The following is a 22,516-nucleotide window of genomic DNA, read 5'->3' as shown; positions in this document are numbered from 1 at the left end:
GCTAAAAGAAAATAATCTCCTATTTTAACAGATTGTTTAAGGTAGTCCTTTAACAGGGTACCTGATAACGACACTGACCATAGATCTTGGTACATAATTTGAGAGAACTGTAACTATCCAATTTCATCCTCTTACGACAGAGACATTATCCAATTTTGCTGAGAGCTTAAGTATATAAAAGGTATTTATATACCCTTGGTCTCATGCAAATCTCCATGCAAAATAGGGCTCTCTATGCTTTTCCTGTTTGAACAGATCAGTTACACAGCAATGGAAGGAAGGCTGTATTTGTTTTAGTTCCAACTTCAAACAAGCATTTTCAAACTGCAAAACCTCAAAAAGGTAGAAGGAAAACATAAGAACAAGTTAAATCCATCAAACTGCCTCGATTTTAATTTTGAGATGTACTAGATACCCAAGTTAGTAGTGTCTGTTCAACAGCCTGGTAAATGACCACGTCTCAAGAGTTCCCTCATTTACCCCTGTGCCAAAGGTTAAAGTCAGATAGGTCTGCACATAGCAAGAGAAACAACTGGAGAAGAAATTAACAATGTAGGTGAGAAATGACACTGAATGAGTTCCATGGGGTTGTGGGTTAGGAATGAAGGAGCAGGGTCAGAGCTGGCACACCCTACATAGTGCAGGCTGCAGGACAGAATCTGTGACGCTTTCCCATGAAAATGCAGCTAGAGAGCACTCGCAAGGCCAAACAGCTGCTCAAGAAACAAGTAACAAATAATGTATTTACTCACAAATCTATGTTCAAGAAAAAACTCCCTACTTGTTAAAAGAATCAACACAGATCTAACGATCGTCTCCTAAGCATTGGAGTCTTTGGTTCAAGACTTCATGCTGCAATAATGTTTTAAAAAATCCCACAGGAAAGCAATGACATACATTCCAATTTATAGCCTTCTTATTAAGACTTTAACTCAAATAAATTAAGAATTATAAGACTGTGACTGCCCTGATTTTGTGTGATACATTATCATTTGAAGGTACATGACTCAAGTCCCCATTTTCATGTAAATACTTTTCTGATAACAGGAGTCATATAAAGTAGCATATAAAGAGAATCAGCCACAAATAATGCAGGAAAGAAAATTCTGCTCTTTTATTTTGATATATTTTTTGGCTGGACTAAGATTTTTGAGCTCATACTATTGTAGCTGTACTGGCTACCAAAAAACAAGCCTGGGATAATAACTTTTGAATCAATAGCAAAGGTGAATATTAGAACAAGAAAATTAAGAGCTGAAATGCCAGTTCTCACCATGGAGAGCACCAGTTCAGTTCTGAGTGGTCTGTCAATGGATTCACCTTTTTGGTTTTTTTCTGTGGAGTAGCAACTCAGTCCTCAGTGTCTAGGAGCTGAAAATGCAGTTTGGAAAATCAAGCAATACAATTTCTATGCACCTGTTTACCAAATTAAAAAATACTTTTAAAATATATGTTTTCAACATCAAGAAAATTAATTATTTAATAATTGGGGAGGGTAATGAATGGCTTCTGAACTACAACAGAAAAGTGTCACAATCATATTTTCAAAGTCTACAGCGTGGTTGTCAGGATTATATGTGGAAACAAATGTTCATATTGATTGTGTGGTTAATTTTGCTGAAGTCCTTGGTTAATACACTATAGAAATAAGTCAGCATGCACACACAAAAGATGAAAACTGTCACCTTCAGTGTTTAAGTGTCATCACATGGTTTCTTTTCAATCACCTGTACATTCATCAGTTTTTGCTGCAACATGAGAGACACATTTTCATATGGATTGGTCAGTTTGAAATGCATTAAAAACAAAGAATTGAGGATTATACCTTGTTACATATACAACACAGCTTAATGAAAGGTAGAATTTATTAGGCAGATCAGAAGATGTTAAAACCAGAAGCTATGCTTTTTCTGGGAAAAGCTCCATTTGTTTTCAACTGGAAGTTTCCATATCAAACAAGATAGAATTCAGATCTTGGTGCTCAGCTTTGCTTTTATGTGGCTGATCTCTATGTTTCTTATTTTGAGTAATACTGAAATAAGAGCACAACTCCCATCTACACAGAGTATACTGGGCACACAGCAAACATGGGGAGTGACCTCCCCACTAACCAAACCTGGGAAGATGTTCTGGGCTTCAGGGACACCCAACACCCCCTCAGAATCAATTTTTATGAGAAAGGTGGTGAAATGCAGGAGTAGGTTGCCCAGAGAGGTGGTGAGTGTCCCATCATTGGAAATATTCAATCAGACTGGACAGAGCTCTGAACAATCAGATCTAGTGGAAGATGTTCATGCTTATTGCAAGGGTGTTGGACTCTGTGACCTTTAAGGGTCCCTTCCAACCGTGACATTCTGTGACATGTGATGGCACAATTCCACAGCCCTGCAGCTGGCACAGGTTGCAGCAGTACCCTTCTGCCAGGAGAGGATAAGGAAAGGCGTCTGGTGACAAGTTCCTGCTGAAGAACACCTTGGGCCAGGGCAGCCAAGGCAGGGCAGGGCCTGGGAGGCACATTCCACCCTCCAGACCATGAGTTCAGCTGAGGACAGGCCAGTTGCTCACCGCTGCTCCCATGCCGCAGCCCCCGGGTCCAGCTCTGCCTGTGCTGGGGGTGTTGCGCAGGCCAGAGGGGCTGGGGCTGGAGCACAGTGACAGTGGCCAAAGCTGAGGGCACTGCAGGGCCATCCACAGCCCACTTTCTCTACACCGACTCCCTGTGCTGTCACAGATCACAGAAACACAGAATTGTTATGGTTGGAGGGGACCTCTGGACATCATCTAACCAACGCCTGTCAAGGCAGGGTAAGCTGGAGCAGTTACACAGGAAAGCATCCAGGTGGGTATTGAATGTATTCAGAGGCAGGCTCCACAACCTCCCTGGGCAGTCAGTTCCAGTGCTCTGCCACCCTCAATGTGAAGGAGTTTTTCCTCATGTTGAGGTGGAAATTTTTGAGTTTTGGTTTATGGCAATTGCTCCTTGTCCTGTTGCTGAGCACCACTGAAGAGAACCGGGCACCACCCTCTTTGACACCTGTCTTTTAGATGTTTATATGCATTGTCCCTCTCAGTCTTCTCTTCTCCAGACTAAACAGGCCAAGCTCCCGCAGTCTCTCCTCATAAGAGAGATGCTCCAGATCCCTCACCATCTTTGTTCTGCCCCTTGGACGCTCTCCAGTAGTTTTTCTTGCACTGATGAGCCCAGAATGGACTCAGCACTCCAGAAGTGGCCTCATCAGGGCCGAACCGAGGGGTACGACCACCTGCTAGCCACACGCTTCCCAATGCACCCCAGGATACCACTGGCCCTCCTGACCGCACGGACACACTGCCAGCTCACGACCAACTATCACCCAGCAAGGCCCCCACGCCCCCGGAGCCGCCCGGCCGCGGTCCGGCGGTGTCGGAGCGGCCGCAGGGGGCGGTCGCAGCGGCAGCAGAGGCGCCGCCTCCCCGCCCGCCCGGCACTGCGGGCCCGAGTGCGAGGAGGAGCGGCGGCGGCGCGGTGCTCCTGGCGGGCGGGCGGAGGTGAGCGGCGCTGGGGCCGGGCCGGGGCGGGACGGGCCCATCCCTGCCGGGCGCCGGGCCCTCTGTTTCTCTTTAAAGACTGCAGAGGAAATGTGGATACTAACTAGGAATAAACAACTGGGCGGGCCGTGGGGCCGCCGCTCCTGTCACGGGCGGTGTTGTCGTTGCAGCTGGAGATGCCGGCCCGGCCCGGGGCCCCGCCGAGCTGCTCCGGGCTGGATCTCCGCGCCGCGCTGCCGCCCGCCAGCCCGCCCGGGGGCACCGGCCCGCGCCCGGCCCCGCGCCTCAGCCCGTGCCCCGTAAGTGCCCGCCCGAGCTGGGGCTCACCCCGACAGCGGCCCGGCTTGCGCTGGTTCGGTGCTCTCCTCCCGCAGTTACTTTTCCAGAAGCAGTTTTTCACGTGTGTCACCATCTGGCTGACATAGGTCTGTGATGTTCTGTTAGCTAATTTAAGAGCATATGTCAAATCTATGTCACTTTTATTATTTTTTATAACTCTGAAATGAGTTAGTTCGTAAAAGAAGGTTGGTTTAGTTGAAATCTCTTCCTGAACAACCCATCTCAGCTGCTTCTTATCATCTGCTTCCCATTTATTTACTAATTGATTGCACAATAACTTGATGGAAAATCTGTCCAGGGTCTGAAGTTAAGCTAACAAGTCTTTGTTTTCCTTAGTCGTCTTCCCTTCTTTAAGCAATATCTGCTAGTCTGCCTGTCTTGTCATCTCTTTAGTTCTGAAGATGTCACTTTGGTCAGCATTTTAAGCATCAAGGGCTGATTTCATAATTGCCTGCTGACTTGAAAATCTTTATCTTATCTTTAGGTTTATCCTTTACTCTTAACTTACCTTTTCCACTTTGACCTCACCGTCTGTCTCCCCGTAGAAGGAATTTCTTTAAATACCTATTCACAGCTTACTTTTCTGCTGAGGGCTGAAATGAAGAAGACATTTAACAATAGTATGAGTTTTAACTTGTTCCTTTTCCTCTGAAGTTATAAACTTTGCCTTCTCTCTTTTGTTTTTTAACTGTTTTTATGGAACTTTTACTTGTTGCCATTTATCTTCTTCACTCGTTACAAACTCACTTCTGTACCATCCTTGTTCTGATTTTATCCCTACACGATGGCACCATTTCTTTATCTTTTTATAGTCTTTGTCTTTTTATATGCTCCTTAGCCATGCACACAACATTTTATTTTTTCAATCTTGTGTGATTTTTCAGGTCAGGAAAGCTCTCCTGTTGCCAAGTTATATACTCTTGCCTCTGAATTGCAGATGTGCATTTAATAGAGTCCCTTTCGGTAACTGCTAGCACTCTGCTCTTGTACATCTCCTATTTTTTCAATCTTGTGTGATTTTTCAGGTCAGGAAAGCTCTCCTGTTGCAGTTATACACTCTTGCCTCTGAATTACAGATGTGCATTTAATATAGTCCCTTTCAGTAACTGCTGGCACTCTGCTCTTGTACATCTCTTAGATTACTTGTCTAAAAGTCAAGTCAGCCTGTTCCCTGAGGTTTTTTATGAAGTCTGTTAGTTTGATTGTGTTACTGGCACTGTATTTTCCTTAGAACAGGCAGTGAGAAGCTTGGCCAGCAGGCCAAATTCAGCTCACCAGAGTAATTCTTCATGTCCAAGTCCTGTGTGCCCTCTCTCCCCAGGATCCTTTGGACTAAAACTGAAAGTAGGCTGCAGCATGGTTAAATAGTACTTATGGTACCATTTCCTTATGGTGGTTCCCTTTCAATCTCAAAGTTTTGCAGCACATTCTGGTTACATGGTATGACCTGAAATGGGCTGCTATAATCACATGGTGAAAGCATACATGTTCTGTCATATCCACTTACATCTCTTATCTCATTAGATATTCTCATGTTCCTGGGTGCCAACCCATCCTGACACAGGAAATACTGGTAGTTTGGTCATGTGTTAAATACATTTCAGGTCACATGGTAAGGAAAAAGTCCATGCTTTTTTGAGTGCATGCATAAAAATCTTTGTGCTCTGCCAGAAGGATTCACTGTTAGAATCTTTTCTTTGAATACTAACTTTGTGGTCACTTTCACGTTCTGCTTTCTGTCTTTAACTTCTGAGTCCAGTTTTGGTGAGTTTGTACCTTCTTCCCAAAGCTGAAATTAAAAGTACCCATTCTTCTAGTAGCTTCCTCTAATTTCTGAAACACAAAGCTGCTTTTAATTGTGGGAGGTTGTTCACCACACATGCTGTATTACTAGCCAATGGCTGGTTAATGTGCCCCACTGATGGTTAATTACCATCATATCAGCTCTTGGATAGTAGCTCAGGAAAAGGTTCTGTGTGGTCTGTTGTTCACTGCTCCCAAAACAGCAACCTTGTGGTTTCTTTTTGCTCCTTCTTTTTGCTTCTTCTCATTGCTTCCTTAATTTTCAGACTTTATTCCTGTTCTACAATTATATTGGCTTTGCCAGGCGAGACTTTGGTAGCAGGATGGGGAGATTCTTTTTGCTTCTTCTCATTGCTTCCTTAATTTTCAGACTTTATTCCTGTTGGAATTATATTCCAATGTAATTCCTACAATTATATTGGCTTTGCCTGGTGAGACTTTGGTAGCAGGATGGGGAGGAGTGCTGTAGGGGTGGTTTCTCTGAGAAGCTGTGGGAATCCTTCCCTGTGTCTAATGGGGCCAGTGTCAGCTGGGTCTGGGATGGATCATTGCTCACCAGGGCAGCCCAGCAGCAATGGTTCTTACCTCTCAGGTAACATAGGTAAAAAGGGGAAAAAAAGTAATTGCAGCTGGAGAAGAGAGAATGAGAACATGTGAGAGAAATAACTTACGCAGACACCAAGGCCAGTGAAGAAGAAGAAGGAGGTGCCCTGAGCACTGGAGTAGACATTCCCCTGCAGCCTGTGGTGCAGGCCATGGTGAGGCAGCTGTCCCTCTGCAGAGATCCACTTGCAGCCCATGGCCATGGTGAGGCAGCTGTCCCTCTGCAGCCCATGAGGTTCATGGTAGAGCAGAGATGCACTTGCAGCCCAGGGAGGAGCCCCACAGTGTAGGGGGATGCCTGAGAGGAGGCTGTGACCCCATGAGAAGGGGTGGAGCAGGCTCCTGGCACGGACTGGTGGAGAGTGGAGCCCACATTGGAGCAAGTTTTCTGGTAGGGCTTGTGACCCCATGGGGACCCACACTGCAGCAGCCTGTTCCTGAAGGATTGCATTCTGTGGAAGGGACCCTCACTGGAGGAGTTTGTGAAGAACTGTAGCCTGTGGGAAGGCTCACACTGGAGAAGTATGTAGAGGACTCTCCTATGGGAGGAACCTCATGCTGGTGCAGAAGAAGGACTCCTCTCCCTGAGGAGGAAGGAGCAGCAGAAACAGCATGCAATGCAATGAACTGACCGTAACATCCATTCCCTGTCTCCCTGTGCTGCACAGGGTGAGGAGGCAGAGAATTGGGAATAAAGTTAAGCCTAGAAAGAAGCTTACTGGGGTGAGGGGAAGGTGTTTCTTTAGCATTTGTTTTACTTCTCATTATCCTGCTCTGATTTTGATTGGTAATAAAGTCAGTTAATTTCCCCAAGTAGAGTCTGGTTTGCCTCTGGTGGTAATTAGTGAGTGATCTCTCCCTGTCCTTATCTCAACTCTTGAGCCCAGCTGAGGAGAGGAGTGATAACACCTTTTTGGACACCTGGCCTCCAGCCAGGGTCAACCTCTGCCAGCGATGCAGAACCACCTAGGTCATAACTGTGGTATCGTGTGCAGACTTCCCTCCTGAGCATAGTTTTGTTGGTTTTAATGTCTTTCTTAGTGCTTTATTGCAGTTCTGTCACCAAGGACGTAGCAGTATTTATATTATTTTCCTGTGAGCCTTAGCTTCTGTTCTTCTTCAAAACATGCCTTACGACACTGAATTTGAGTCCCAAAATTATCTTCCCTTTTATTATTGGGTGAAATCTGTCTCTTCCTGCCATTAGCTTTCTATGGAAGGCTGTCTCATGTGTTTGTCTCCAGGATTTATTTTACTTGCCTGGATAGAAAATTGTGTTAAGCATATTTGTGACTCATGGCCTTGAATCCTTTACCCTTGCATCCACAGTTAATCCTTATACATCCATGGCCAGACCAAGCAGTCTGACCTAGAAATGTCATTAGTGATCTCACAACTATGTCTTGATAAATTTCTTTGTTGTTTCTGCCATTGGATCCACGTGGGCAGCCCATTTTCCAGGCTGACAGGTGAGTGTGTCAGATGGATGTTTGTTATGGTGTCATGACATTTGTATGTTTGAGGCTTTTGCATCTCCTTCTTCATGGGCAGGAAAGGATATCACAATAATAACCTGCATAAACTTTTAATGGAATTCAACTTCCATGTACTCATTGATCTCATGCTGATCACAGGCCAGTGCAAAGTTATATTGTGGGCCAGTATTCTCAAGGGCAGTGGAAGGTAAGAAATAGAAGATGAAAAAACTGTTGTTCACTTAAATAACTATTATTGAAGTGCTGAAGTACTTTATGTTGCTTGTTTCTCCTTCTGTTGGTGACATACTGCAAGACAAAATTGGTTAGCACATACTTGATTAAGGAAAAAAGATAACAGGAAACTTAGAACCAAAGGTTTTGCTTCCAGAGGTATTAATGGATTTTGAGGTCTCATAAAATTGTATGATGCTGATTCTTCCTTCATTTTTTTCTTTTCTTCTCTTTCCTTTTTTTTTTCCTCTACAGAAATTATTGTAGGTTTGGTGTCTTGGAAGAATGGAATCAATCTCTATGATGGGGAGTCCCAAGAACCTCAACGAAACTTTTCTACCACATGCTGCCAATGGCATCAAGGATGCCAGTAAGGTCACAATAGGCATCATTGGAAGTGGAGACTTCGCTAAGTCATTGACAATCAGACTTATCAGATGTGGGTACCATGTGGTCGTAGGGAGCAGAAACCCTAAACATGCTGCTGACTTCTTTCCCCATGTGGTTGATGTCACTCACCATGAAGATGCAGTAGCTAAAACAAACATCATTTTTGTAGCCATACACAGAGAACATTACACCTCTTTGTGGGATCTCAAACATTTACTTGCTGGTAAAATTTTGATTGATGTCAGCAATAATACAAGAGTAGACCAATATCCAGACTCCAATGCAGAGTATTTGGCATCACTTTTTCCTGATTCCCTAATTGTCAAAGGATTCAATGTCATTTCAGCGTGGTCACTACAGTTAGGACCAAAGGATGCCAGCAGACAGGTAAATGCTTTTACTTGTATTAATTTAACTTATAAGATGAAAATGACAGGAACTGAGTGTAACAGCCAGAACTCATGAGGCTTACATTCCCTGACTTAACATGCCTAAAATGCTGGACCTTTAGCTTATGTTTTAGTAGCCAATAAAACCCTCAGAGTTTAATTCATCCCACTGTAAGACAAGTAAAGTAAGTGGTCCAGTTTTTTCCTTGTTGCCTGTTTCTCTTTAAAGACTGCAGAGGAAATGTGGATACTAACTAGGAATAAACAACTGACCTTTTGGTGACTACAGACAGAGAAGAGTTGAGTCTTGATGTTTTCCATAGGAAATATGTTCATGTGTTTCCTTATGCTTTATACAAGGGTAGAGACAGTCTTTTCCAGTGCATTTTAGTGGCAGCATTGGGGTGAACTATTGACAGAGATGCACAGAAATCTCAGGTTGCAATCCCAGAGGTTGAGAATCAGCTGTTCTAAAAGGTGCTTGCATTCAGTGTATTAGCAAAGTGATTGAAAGACATTACCTAGCTTTTAGAGTGACCCAAAATCATAAATATGGGAACAGAAGGAGGCACATATGTTTCTAAGTGATCATTTATTTGATCCAGGGCTGCTTGGGAACATCATGTTCAAATTCCTTCCCAGGATGTTCTGCAAATCTATCCTGTGTATAGAAAATGCACCTTTATGTTTTTCATGTTTTGCTGAAGTGATGTAAAGGATTTAAGGCTGTGCAAGCATCCAGTCCTTCAAAGCTTTATGAAATCTGAAAAATACATAAGAAATAACTGATGTAACATGACTGTTGGAGACTAAATTCAGTTTTCTGGCACTTCAGGTAGATTTAAATGAAATGCAATTGATATGGAATTAACATAATCTAAAAAATAACTTCACCATGCTTCTTTTATCCCCTTTCAGAGTAGCACAATACTAATTCACTTCAAAACAGATCATATTTTCTTCAATGCAGATGGTCAGCAAATAGTATTGGGCAAACTATAGCCCATTGTAAATTTTAATGGAACCTTGAAGTACTTTGTAGCAGTACACTTCTTTCACTGTGTAATAAACTGGCCTTTAGAGTAAGTTCTTATTTGGCTGCTAGTTTTTGTCTTTTCTCTTAAATACTCAAATCTGGAATCTGTGGATGTCTGGCTTGTGAAACAAGATTAAAATTGTTACCCACGGAGGTTGCACTGTTCACTACTTCTCAGTCTGTGGATGCTAAAGTCGTTTAAGGGTCATTGTTCAAGATTCTTGTATTTTTGAGAGATTTTGGATTGTCTTCAATGCTTTTAGCTGTATCTTCAAGTTAGTCTAGTCCTGTAGACATTTTGGTAATACAGGTTTCAGTGTACAGATTACCAAGACATTCCCCATTATTAAATCCAAGAAAAAGCCAATTTTGTTTTGATTACTCTGTTGCTAAATCAATGTGCACGTTTGCACTTTGGCTAGATTTTTGTGTGCTTTTGTTGTCATGTTGGCGATATAAGCTGGGATAAAGTGTACAGTTTTAGCAGTTGTGTTGTGGATTTGATTTTGAAGCGCTTAAGGTTTTTGGTGGATTTTGCTGGTTTTTTGTTTACCTTTGAGTCTTTTTCTCTGACTACAGACAATTCCCTGACTCTCCCAACAGGTCTATATATGCAGTAACAATGTTCAGGCACGCCATCAAGTTATTGAGCTTGCCCGTCAGCTCAGTTTCATTCCTATTGATTTGGGGGCATTGTCATCTTCAAGGGAGATTGAAAACCTGCCTCTGCGACTGTTCACCCTGTGGAAGGGGCCTGTACTGATTGCCATTAGCCTGGCAACATTTTTCTTCATCTATTCCTTTGTCAGAGATGTCATCCACCCGTACATGAGAAATCAGCAAAGTGACTTTTACAAGATTCCCATTGAGATTGTGAACAAGACCCTGCCGATTGTTGCTATCACTTTGCTTTCTCTAGTATATTTATCAGGACTTATTGCAGCTGCTTATCAGCTTTACTCTGGCACTAAGTACCGGCGCTTTCCTCCCTGGCTGGACAACTGGCTCCAGTGTCGAAAGCAGCTTGGACTGCTCAGCTTTTTCTTTGCTACCGTGCATGTGGTGTACAGCCTCTGCTTGCCTATGAGGAGATCAGAGCGCTACTTGTTCCTCAACATGGCCTATCAACAGGTAAGACAGTCTTTAGTTCAATAAGCCAAAAACGCCTTGGCTGGGTGCATATGGCTCCTCAATACAATAACTGGGTTGTTCTTAATCTGTTCTACCACTTTTGGCACAAAAGTTGTGGGTTATCTTATGCATAGGTGGTGCCAGATAAGGAGACTGAAAGAAATATCTGTGCATTTTGCTCATCTTGTGGGTCAATCTGCAGTCAAATTTGTGTGGTAGGGGGAATAAAGGACATATCCAGCTGGAATCAAGGACATGTCCCACTGATATTCCTGATAGCAATGTACACAAGAAGAATGTAGGATAGGATAAGAGCAACAGCAGGAAAATTCTGAGGTATGTTCCTTTCTATGTATACTTAACACATAGGGGAAGTATGAATATCATAAGTGCATTTACAGATATGAAAAGTATAAGGGCCAGTACTGTAATCATGCTTACAGATACTTCTGTGTTCCAAAAGGGAAAAAAAGAAGATGCTGATATTTTGGAACTTTTTGGACCAATGCTAAAAATATTTTATTCTTTTAAAATTCTGTGGACATCATCTATTGCAGGCAATAGAAATCGACTCATAGTTTCTGGGGGCAATTGATCTTGCATAACCTTGAAATGTTCTCCAACAAATCTTTCATCCTCTAGAAGAGAGTCTGATGCTGCTGTCTGTTAGTCAGACAGCTTATTGTAACCTTTAAAGTGGCAGAAAAGCATCATTGCCTGAAAAACAGTATTGCCATTCACCACATAAAATCTGTAGGAAAGAGAGAAGTGATAGAACAGAAAGGGAAGCCAAATTAGGAAATATAATCAAATGTAACAAATTAACAGGGAATATCACTAAGTCTAAAACAGCTGGCATCAAAGACTGAACTTAAGCAAAGGGCAGAACTGTAATAGGCAGCAAGAAACCATAATTTACACTTAAAATTAGTAATACTAAAGGATTCACTGGTACTTTTACTAAGAATTTATCTTGGTTTTAATGATACTGTAAAACTTTCACTTGCTAATATTTCTGGTGCACCTTTTTCATGACACATCATATTGCAATAGTTAACCTGGACGTGGAAAAAAGAATTTAATATCTATGTTTCTTGTTTATTTTTTCTGATAAAAGTCTCCAGTGAGAACCATCTTGGAAAAATCTGATGGCAATAGTGAAAGAGAGAAGCAAGTCTGGACTCAGCACAGAAAAGCTGAAGGAAATGCTGCTAAGATATTTCTAAATGTAATTAAAAAGTCTAAAATCTAATTTCTAAACTAGAAAGGAATTGCAGGTTTATCCAACTTATGTTACAGAATTTAAGTCTGGAGAGTCTGAAGAACACAGCTCCTGTTGTAGAGTGTACGAGAAGGTGCAGAATTACTTGATTTTATAATGGTATTGTTGTAAATGGTACATAATGTTATATTTTTCTTTTAGCATCTCATCTAAAATTTTGATGTTTAACATATTTTTAATCTAGTAAAATCCAATACCAGCAGTAAGGAAATAGCTGTTTTTCTCCAAGGCATGAGGAAACCTCTGGAACATTTGACCACATTTTATAGTTGTCCTGTGACTGTGAACATTAAGTCAGCAAAATAACTTCTGTTGGTATTTTTAATGTTCTTTCTTCTAAAGTTCATCCCTTCTGCTCTTTCATCAGGTTCACGCAAATGTTGAAAATTCTTGGAATGAGGAAGAGGTGTGGCGAATTGAAATGTATATCTCCTTTGGAATAATGAGTCTTGGATTGCTTTCCTTGCTGGCAGTAACTTCCATCCCTTCAGTAAACAGTGCCTTAAACTGGAGGGAGTTCAGTTTTATTCAGGTGTGCTACTTTTTTATAAGGGGGTTTTGATGTTAACAAGAATTCCTTCATCACATTCATGATCAACATCATAAACAAAAGCTCCTTGCAATGTGACAAGAGCCTTTTTTATTTTGTCTCTGGTAATTCAATAAAAACAATTACTTAGCAAATATGTTACCATGAAGGCACAATAAGCATTTAATGAGTGTAGAACAGGACTTTTCATTTTATGCTTCTTGATCTTAAATAACCAACATAGCTAAGACGAAATGATCACTAATGTATTCCTTTTCTGTTCTTAGAACTTCTTGCTAAATTCAAATTAGATAAATTTGGACAAACCTGCTAAATGCGGTGATACTGATGAGATACTTGTATAGGTAGATGCACACAGCTAAAAATGTTAAAAATGAAGACTCAATTTGCTCTGCAAGATTTTTATTCCATAACCCTCTGACAGCCATAGTGCCATTGGTTAAGTTTTACTTCCTCTCCACTGTGGGACTTGACACAGATCTCAACTGTATTATTCCCATTAGCTGAAAATACCCACTAGTAAAGTACAGAGCTTTGCTTATTAAAGTCAGAGGCTTTTCAAGGCCTTGGCACACCATCTGCTGCCTTCCTTCCTCAGGTAAATACCTAGAACATGAAAATCTAACCAGCATAAAATACTGAGAAGCACTGGCTTTAATGAACAGCTAGCTCAATACTTGCCCTAAACATAACTGACAGTGGTTTTAGGTAGCAGTCAGGTATAAGAAATTTTACTAGGATTCAATTAGGTGAAAATTCCTAAGTGTGCACAGTTTTAGGGTTTGTTATGTTTTGTTTTCTGACTTTGGCTTTAGTACTATAGTCTTAGCTCAGTCTTTTCTGATTAACATTTTTTTCAGCTTAGGCTAATAATATTGCCTAATTCTGAGCCCTGTTCACTTCAGAATGTGGGCACTGACTTTAAAGTTCAGGGCTTGGGTTGCGCTTCATAATTTGCAGATATTTTAAAGAGAGTGGTGGGGAACACTTCAAAGGCTGTAGTTGTTTGACATCTGTTTGTAATGTCTTTTCTTTTGCTTCTGATTTCTGATGAGTGATTTCCATTACTGGAAAACTGCAGGTAGACCTACAAAAAGTTTGCTGAAAAGTTTTTCAAAGTGGAGTTACCCTGACAGAACTGCTTATTTATGGTCATGGCTTTGAGCCTTCAGAGACACTAAATACTCAAGTGTATTGTTACAACATCTCTGCCATCTGGAGTTCTCTGTGTGGGGACAATAGTACTGCTGTTGGGTGATATAAAACATTAGTGTAAAAGGGAAAAATATGTATTCACTTGTGAGTGACATTATGCCTTTTTCCAGTAATAACTTTCAGCCACAAAACCAGCATTTTTGTCTTATTTTTCCTTACTCATATTTCGAAATTTCAGCCTTTTGTGACTGAGTCAAAACCCACACAATAATCACAATGATGTATCTACAACTGCATATTTACTGCAGTTATTTCCACTGTAAATTAAGTCAAAATAGTTCCAAATCTAAATAATTATGAACTTTAATGACCCATCTGTCAGTATTTTGAGGAACTTGTTTGGGAATAATTTGTTTGCTTGGGATATATGCTACAGTTCATAATGTATTATATGCAGAAGATAACTGGTATTGATAATGAACTATGATCATTTGCAATTCTTAATCACAAAAGTATTGAACTACTAAAAATTTCCTTAAAGTTAATATTTACTTTGTCATTAATTCTCAGGATGTAAGTTATTCTCCATTTAGTTACTTATCAAAAAAAATCTTCTTGCTCTCTTCAATCAGAAAACAGACTTTCAGTGATTGCTTACTAGAGTAAAAGGAGTCTGTATTTCTGTATAAGTTTCACTGTTCCCAGTATCCAGGAAAACAGATAAAACATTATAATACTTACTCTCTTCTGTGTTTTTCTTCTACTGTAGTTCAGTTCAGTGAAGGAAAATTAAACTTAAAATTTTCAATCTTTTCCATGTCAGGGGGATAAACAGCAAAACTACTAACCTATCAACCCATTGCTGCTTTTCTCTTCAGTTGGGAAAAGCAGTATTTCTCTAGCTTTAGTCCTGAATCTCAGACAGTTTGCCATGGCAGCTGCTGGACTTGTTACACATCTGACAGATGAAGAATCAGTTGGTCAGCACACTCAGACAGTGTCCCAGCTCAGCACTTCCCACTGAGAACAACACATTCTTGCTTGCTCATCTTAGTAAATACAGTTTCATCAAAAATAAGGGTGTGGCCTCTTCCAAATAGTTTTACCACTAGAACATACTCAGTCTTGAGTCCTACTAGGAAAATCTGAGTTTATTAAAATGTACAGTATAGACTAGCCTTGTTCCAGTAGAACAAGCCCTAACCAGCATCTCCCCAACCTACAGCAGTTCAAACAGTCTTTGAACACAGTCTTTCTAATACTCTAAACCAGTTGTCAATATTTTTCAAAGAAGTAATTGCTGTCTTTGCTATCCCAAATTCTTTTGGAGATGCCTCCATCCTACCTAGTCTGGTTTCAAACACGGGTGTCAGCAGCTCCAAAAATTCCAGCCTGCTTCATCAAGGGAAAAAGAGAGGACAAGTAGTGCAGGTTTCACTTATAGTATGCATATGAACAGAGTGAGATATGAGAAGGTTTAATAGTGCAAAAGGAAATTACTGTGTCAGTCCTAAAAGGAGCTAAGAAACCAGCAGAAAAGAGGAATTGCTACAGTAAAGACTTGACCATTGTACAAAACAAAAGTCTGATTACTTCATCATGATTTGGAGAGAAACACTCATAACATCCAGATAGAGGAGCCACAGAATAAGACAGTGATGAAGTTTTCTCAGTAGGAGATCCTAGATGACTGAAACTTAGTGTGAACCTTTGCAGTCACGTTAATGGAACCCAGAGCTTAAGTTTACTGAGAAAATCAACACGAGAAAAGCTGAGAAGAAAGCTGGGGCTGATAAACTAATGCATCAATTTTCTTAAACACCATTTTAGTATTCTTCTTTTTCTCATTTAAATATATTTGGATAAAGAGCAAAGGAAGACATGGACAAGAAATACAAAAGAATTCTTTTGTATTTTCTTTTGACACATTTTGTCAGAGCAGGCAGAATAAACAGCTTAAACCAAGACACAAACAGATAAAAAGACATTTATTGAAACCAGTCCTTGACTGTTCACATAAAATAGAACGAAATGGAGAATGCTGTCTGCAAGCTATCCTGCACTGGGTCCTTCAGTCTAGTGAGGAAAGTTAAACTGTAAATATATAATGTAAACATAAAGGACTGCTACTTCTGTTTTCAGTCTAAGACTTCAAGTACAAACCCCATCATTTAAAATGGCAAGGGACAGAGCAGATTGGTTTTGAAAGCTGAGCTTCATGTTTTTTAGCAAAAAACAACACAAATCTGCCATTTGAGTGGTAGGAAGCTGACTTTTTTGTAGATAATCCTCTTCTCTGCTAGCCCAATCCTAAAGTTTTTTGGAAGCAGTGTGAGTAAAATACTTCTCGTGCATACACTTTGAGCAAAGGCTGCCCTGCCTTAGTTCTCCCACAAGAATAGGATCCTTTTCCCCAGAGTAAGGTAAACTGGGGCCTGAGTATTTAGCAAGCTTATGGGTAAGATTCCAGTCAGAAGTTACTACAAACAGTTTTTAAGTTTAACAAAAGCTTGTTACACAGAGAATCTGCAGTATATCTTGAAGTATAACATTGCATAAATGTTGAATTTAGAAAATATATTTTGTATATATTAATTGCTTGGAACTACTCAACCATTGTGAGTGTGGAAATTCCTGAAGCAGATTTGCATCACAGCACATTTTTGTCTCTAAATACATACATCTTGCTGGTAACATTTTAGAGGTTTTTCTCTTTCATCTTTCCTGCTCCTCTCACTTTTGTTGGTTCCTTTCTCAAACAATACCAGTTTGTCCAATTTATCAGTAGCCTTGGCTGGAAATCTCCCATATTCACTAAAAGCAGACTTTGATCGGGAAGGAAAAGAAACAAAACAGGGAGGACTTAGAGAAAAGCTAAAGGTTTTGGGAGTCTATAGGAAATGTGCTAAACTATTACTCAGCTTTCAGGAAACACAGTATTATGGAAGATAAGAACACAAAGCAGCCAAAGATACTCTTCCACTTTTCCCAGCAGCCATCCTAAAGCCCAGGCAGAGGGTTGCCAGAAATTACAAATTATTTTGCTGCTCACTGTACTGTTCAACGTGAATTTACCAGTGAAGAAACAGTATTTCTTCTTGCTGCTGTCAGAAGTCCTCTGCTCTTAAAGGAATTATCATCTGGAGCCTGGTAATGATAATTAAGGGCCCAGATGAAGAACATAGCTGACATTGTTAGCTGACAAAGCTATAGCAATGTCTTTGTTAGTTTTTTAGAGGTGTGGTTGAAATTGTGTGGTACACACTAGCACATGCTCTACCAACACTTCAGAGAAGCAACTTTTCACAGGGCAAGAAAAAAAGAACTTAATGAAAAGGCATAGTACGTTTTTCTTGTCCTTTTGTTGTTAGCTTAAAATATACTGGATCTACTTCTTGGTTTCCATTTTGACCATTAGATAGACACATATAGGTGTCTCAAAACTATAGCTTGCAAATGGAATTAAAATAAGCACTAAAATAAAATAATTGGAAATTAATGTATAATATTTCCCTTCTGTTTCTATTTTCAAGAATTGTTATATTTCTCATCAGTAATCCTGATGAAGAAATGAGGGATATGATTCACTTGTGCCCTTCTCCCTGCTGCCAGTAATATAACAATGAATTCAAGACAGTCATACCAACAAAAATCTGCAACAACATATTAAAATATCAGGTTTGATTGTATTGTTTGCTGTCCAAATTTCTTACCAGAAGTTCTGTTCAGATACCACATACCCATTTTCATATCCTCAAGTGTTTGTCTAAATGTTCTGTTTACTATGGGATATTTTGGGAACAGTTTTGGGTTTTTTTTAAGAAAAAGTATGCAGCATATCTAAAGATTAACAAAACGTCCCTGAAACCATTAGCAAAAAAAGATACATAAATATTGGAAAGTCAAAAAAACAGGATAGCAATCAATCCCAAGAAATTCATAGAAATATTTTCCTTTTATACCATTATACCTGTGAATCCTTGCAAATAGCATTAGCTCAGACATTCTTCTTGCTTTAGAAAATGTTTAATCTTGAAGTAGAAGGAATTAATTCTTTCACTACTTATTATAGACCCTTAGGCTGCATTTTTCTTTGCTTGTCTGTTTGCTGGAATTAGACCATACCTTGGTAGCCAGTTACCTTTCTTAATGCTCATTCCCTGTTTCAATGATTTTCTACAAATGTTTCCCAAGCAAGTTAGTCATTACATCAGTTTTGGTCAGAAAGAGTTTTTCTTCATTTGATCATCACCAGAAGTCAAAGCATAGTAGACTTCTTTTGTCATAGTTTGGGAAAGTTAAATTGATGCATTGTCAAATCTGTGAAGCATTACAGCTACAGGGACCTTAAAAAGGCGGATTCACAGAACTGCTGGGTGACCCCTGTTATCACCACCTTCTGTGGCAAGCTCTAGATTTATGTGCTGAGAGGTCCTTCCTCTGCAGGCTGCTGTGGGAACCCTCTCTTTCACCTCTTATCCAGCACTGCTGGTTTATGGTAGACTGCAGCACTGCTTTGTGCTATTATGCCCTGCAGTTCAGATATTCCCATTGACCAGTCAGCAACAACTGAAGGAGAAGGTAAAAAGGATGGTTTATGCTAACATCAGACAAGTGGATTTAGACCTTTGTGAGGCAGAAGTAAGCTGTGCATCTCAAAGTGATAAAAATATGCAAGTTTAGGCCCAAATCTCTTCCAACAGAACTGCATTGTTCCATAATAAGGAATCTTGGAAGTGATCTGTCCTCGTAATTAAAAATAGGATACTTAATTTCCAATCACAATGGATGTTGTTCTAGGAGCTACTCTGGAATTGTTTCTTATTGGCATACCTATCTGAAGTTGGCTTCCATTACTTAGAATTTGGGCAGACATCATTTGAGCTTTGACTAAGGCCTGTAGATGTTAGCAGAGGACCTTAAAAAGGCGGATTCACAGAACTGCTGGGTGACCCCTGTTATCACCACCTTCTGTGGCAAGCTCTAGATTTATGTGCTGAGAGGTCCTTCCTCTGCAGGCTGCTGTGGGAACCCTCTCTTTCACCTCTTATCCAGCACTGCTGGTTTATGGTAGACTGCAGCACTGCTTTGTGCTATTATGCCCTGCAGTTCAGATATTCCCATTGACCAGTCAGCAACAACTGAAGGAGAAGGTAAAAAGGATGGTTTATGCTAACATCAGACAAGTGGATTTAGACCTTTGTGAGGCAGAAGTAAGCTGTGCATCTCAAAGTGATAAAAATATGCAAGTTTAGGCCCAAATCTCTTCCAACAGAACTGCATTGTTCCATAATAAGGAATCTTGGAAGTGATCTGTCCTCGTAATTAAAAATAGGATACTTAATTTCCAATCACAATGGATGTTGTTCTAGGAGCTACTCTGGAATTGTTTCTTATTGGCATACCTATCTGAAGGTGGCTTCCATTACTTAGAATTTGGGCAGACATCATTTCAGCTTTGACTGAGGCCTGTAGATGTTACTCTGAAAATCAGTGCTCAGTTCAGACTGTAAATTTCAGAATGTTAACTTAAGACCATATATTGCTAACTTAATGTAGTGAATAGGTAAGAGATTTTAACTTGATGTCTAATAGAAATGTTAAAATAATTGAAAAAATGTATTAGAGCTGTCAGGTGAAGGACCAAGTGCTATTATATCTTTTTTTTTCCTGTTTTTCTTACTTTCTTCACAGTCTACACTTGGATACATTGCTCTGCTTATAAGTACTTTCCATGTACTGATTTATGGATGGAAGAGAGCTTTTGAAGAAGAGTATTACAGATTTTATACACCACCAAATTTTGTTCTTGCCCTTGTTCTGCCTTCTATTGTAATTCTAGGTAAAATCATCTTACTTTTGCCATGTGTAAGTAGGAAACTGAGGAGAATTCGAAGAGGATGGGAGAAAAGCCATGTTATAGAAGAAGTAAGTGGGTCTGTTCCACATCTCTCTCCAGAAAGGATAACTGTAATGTGATGATATTTGTTAACACTGTACATGTTTGGGCTTTCGTTTTTTTGTCATAAACTTGCATTTTTAGGAGTTTAGTTAAGTAGGAGTCTTTGTAAAGTCTCTTGCTTGACATATAGTACAAGCTCTTAACCAAATTATGAGAAGTTTATAACTAGAAGACGACTACTTCTGATAAATACAAAAATATTTTTCTTTTGGATTACAGAGGGCAGATGATTATGAAATTAAAAAAAATTAATGTTCTTTTGCACAGTTAATCAGAATAGTATTTTATTAGACCCAGGCTTAACAGTTTTTTTTTTACTTAGAGCATATGTGTCAGAGTGCTGTTTATTAATATGACATTTTCTGGGCAGTGTTTCTTCTATTAAAACCACTTTCCTGGGTTAATGAGTTCAGAATATAAAGTAAATTATTTAAGAAATAACTACGGTTTGAGACTAATTAATTTGTAATGATCACAGAATGGTTTGAGTTGGAAGGAACCTTAAAGATCACCCAGTACCAATGCCCCTCTCATGGGCCTTGACAACTTTCACTTGACCAAGTTGCTCCAAGCCCCATCCAACCTGGCCTTGAACACTCCCAGGCATGGGACATCCACAGCTTCTCTGGACAACCTGCGCTAGTGCCTCACCACCCTCACAGTAAAGAATTTTCTCCAAAAATCTAAATCTAAACAGACTCTCATTTAGTTTATAGCCATTCCCCCTTGTCCTGTCACTACATGCCATTGCCCTCTCCAGCTCTCTTGTAGGCTCCCTTCAGGTATTGGAAAGCTGCAATTAGGTCACCCCTCAGCCACCCCTTCCAGGCTGCACAAACCCAATTCTCTCCACCTTTCCTCACAGGAGAGGCTCCCCAGCCCTCTGACCACCTCGGTGGCCCTGCTCTGGACTCACTGCAACAGGTCCATGTCCTTCCTGTGCTGGGACCCCAGAGCTGGGTGCCGTGTTCCAGGTGGGGTCTCTCTGCCCAGAGCAGAGCAGAGGGACAAAACCTCCCTGCCCTGCTGCCCACGCTGCTCTTGGTGCAGCCCAGGGCACGTTTGGCTCTCTGGGCTCTGAGTGCACATGGCTGGGTCAGTCCAGCCTCTCATCCACCAGCACCCCCAGGTCCTTCTGGGCAGGGCTGCTCTCAATCCCTTCATCCCCAGCCTGTGCTGATACTGAGGGTGACCCCAGCCCTGCTGCAGCACCTTGCACTTGGTCAAGTGTATTGCACATGTACAGTGTATTTATTTGTGTGTGGTTTTACACCATTACATGATTTGAATATGCAAACCCAGTCTCAATTATGGTGTGACTGTACATCTTGTAAGCAAAGGGTATTGTACTAAACCATCTTTTTTCAAAGTATTAAGTAGGATTTTAGACCTTTGTCATCTCTTTATTTCCATATGTCATATAATGAAGATTCAAAACAGTGCTATACATTTATAGAAAGATATGTGTGTAAACTAGTTTTTGATTTTTTTAATGACTTTGAAATATGTGGAAATATTTTAAAACAAAAAGAAAAGCTGAGAATTCAGCAACAATAAAAATCCATTTCCACTATGAAACTTCCAATATACTGGAAGTATCACAATACTCATGTTCTGTATGTGTCTACACTGTAGTTTCAGTTATTACATATGAATTTCCCAGATTGTGTCTTAAATTCTTAGTATCTTTTTGTGCAAATCCAATCTTCTATTTTTATATAAAGGTTTAACTTTTACAAGTGTCTCTGGGATATGCCTGAAGTTTTGAGAAGCCAAATTATTGTTATTATACTTAAAAATCTCTAAACCTTGACATATGCATTTGCTGTTTGATTCTAAATAATGTTCACAATTACTTCTTACTACTGCTGTGTGAGTAATAATTACACTTCTCTAAGAAAACAACCAAACTCAACTCATACCTTCAGGCTGCTACTGCTTAATTAGCAGAACTTCTATTTCAGTGAATCAGATTGTGTATTTGGTCCTAATTTTCTTGTATTAAATTATATATTTTCTTACCTATATTTGCACTGTTTAAAATCTCTAATTTTCTTAGCTGAACCTTCTCCTATTATTCATTGCTTTGAAAGGATTTGTCCTATCATATATCAGAAATATATAGAATTAAGCTTGAATTTATCTTTAAACATCACTGGTTCTGTAAGTCTCATTACCTCTGCTTGTAATGAAAGGAAGAGGCTCAATGAAAAAGAAAATTCTAGAATCAAACTCTGCCCCCAGTTATGCCAACCTAAGCCTAAAGAATTCATGTTAGTTGTTCTTAAATTAATTTAAAATTCAATATCTAAACAATTTTATTTTTATTCTAGTATCCAAATTCCCCAAACTTACAGATCAACCCTGTGTATATCTGTGTTTGTTGCAAAATGAGAGACAGTTGAACTTCCTTTCATTTTAAGCATGTTCAAATCCAGAGATGAAAAATAAAATACTTGCATAATGTTTTTTCAGAAATACTTGCAGAAGTATTTTCATATGTCTTTAGACATGTTTTGTATTAAATGAGAGGCCAATGAATCCTTGAAAATGGAGGTTTGTGAATACATTTTTTGAAAAAAACTGTTATGTAGGTCAACAGATATTTGCTACTTCATTTTAGTTCACAAATTTTCAAT

The 22,516-nt window shown here is 39.9% G+C and overlaps 1 protein-coding gene across 3 annotated transcripts; it reads left to right on the top strand.

Annotated features, from left to right (window-relative positions):
* The first annotated feature begins 3,469 nt into the window (after nt 1-3,469).
* On the top strand, nt 3,470-20,922 carry STEAP2 (STEAP2 metalloreductase). Of its 3 annotated transcripts, XM_039713449.1 has the most exons (6): nt 3,476-3,528; nt 3,699-3,827; nt 8,238-8,759; nt 10,401-10,928; nt 12,578-12,742; nt 19,610-20,922. In XM_039713449.1, the coding sequence occupies exons 3-6, from the start codon at nt 8,268-8,270 to the stop codon at nt 19,892-19,894; spliced, it is 1,470 nt and encodes a 489-aa protein (XP_039569383.1). In that variant the 5' UTR covers nt 3,476-3,528; nt 3,699-3,827; nt 8,238-8,267; the 3' UTR covers nt 19,895-20,922. The 3 variants fall into 3 exon arrangements, with proteins under 3 accessions (XP_039569362.1, XP_039569383.1, XP_039569371.1); XM_039713428.1 differs by lacking the exon at nt 3,699-3,827 and having other exon boundaries at nt 3,470-3,528; XM_039713437.1 differs by lacking the exon at nt 3,476-3,528 and having other exon boundaries at nt 3,827-3,953.
* The last annotated feature ends 1,594 nt before the right edge of the window (nt 20,923-22,516 follow it).

Source organism: Passer montanus, unplaced genomic scaffold, assembly GCF_014805655.1.
Source record: "Passer montanus isolate IOZ18808 unplaced genomic scaffold, ASM1480565v1 scaffold10, whole genome shotgun sequence".
Classification (NCBI taxonomy): domain Eukaryota; kingdom Metazoa; phylum Chordata; class Aves; order Passeriformes; family Passeridae; genus Passer; species Passer montanus.
This window is presented reverse-complemented; position numbering and strand designations above follow the sequence as displayed.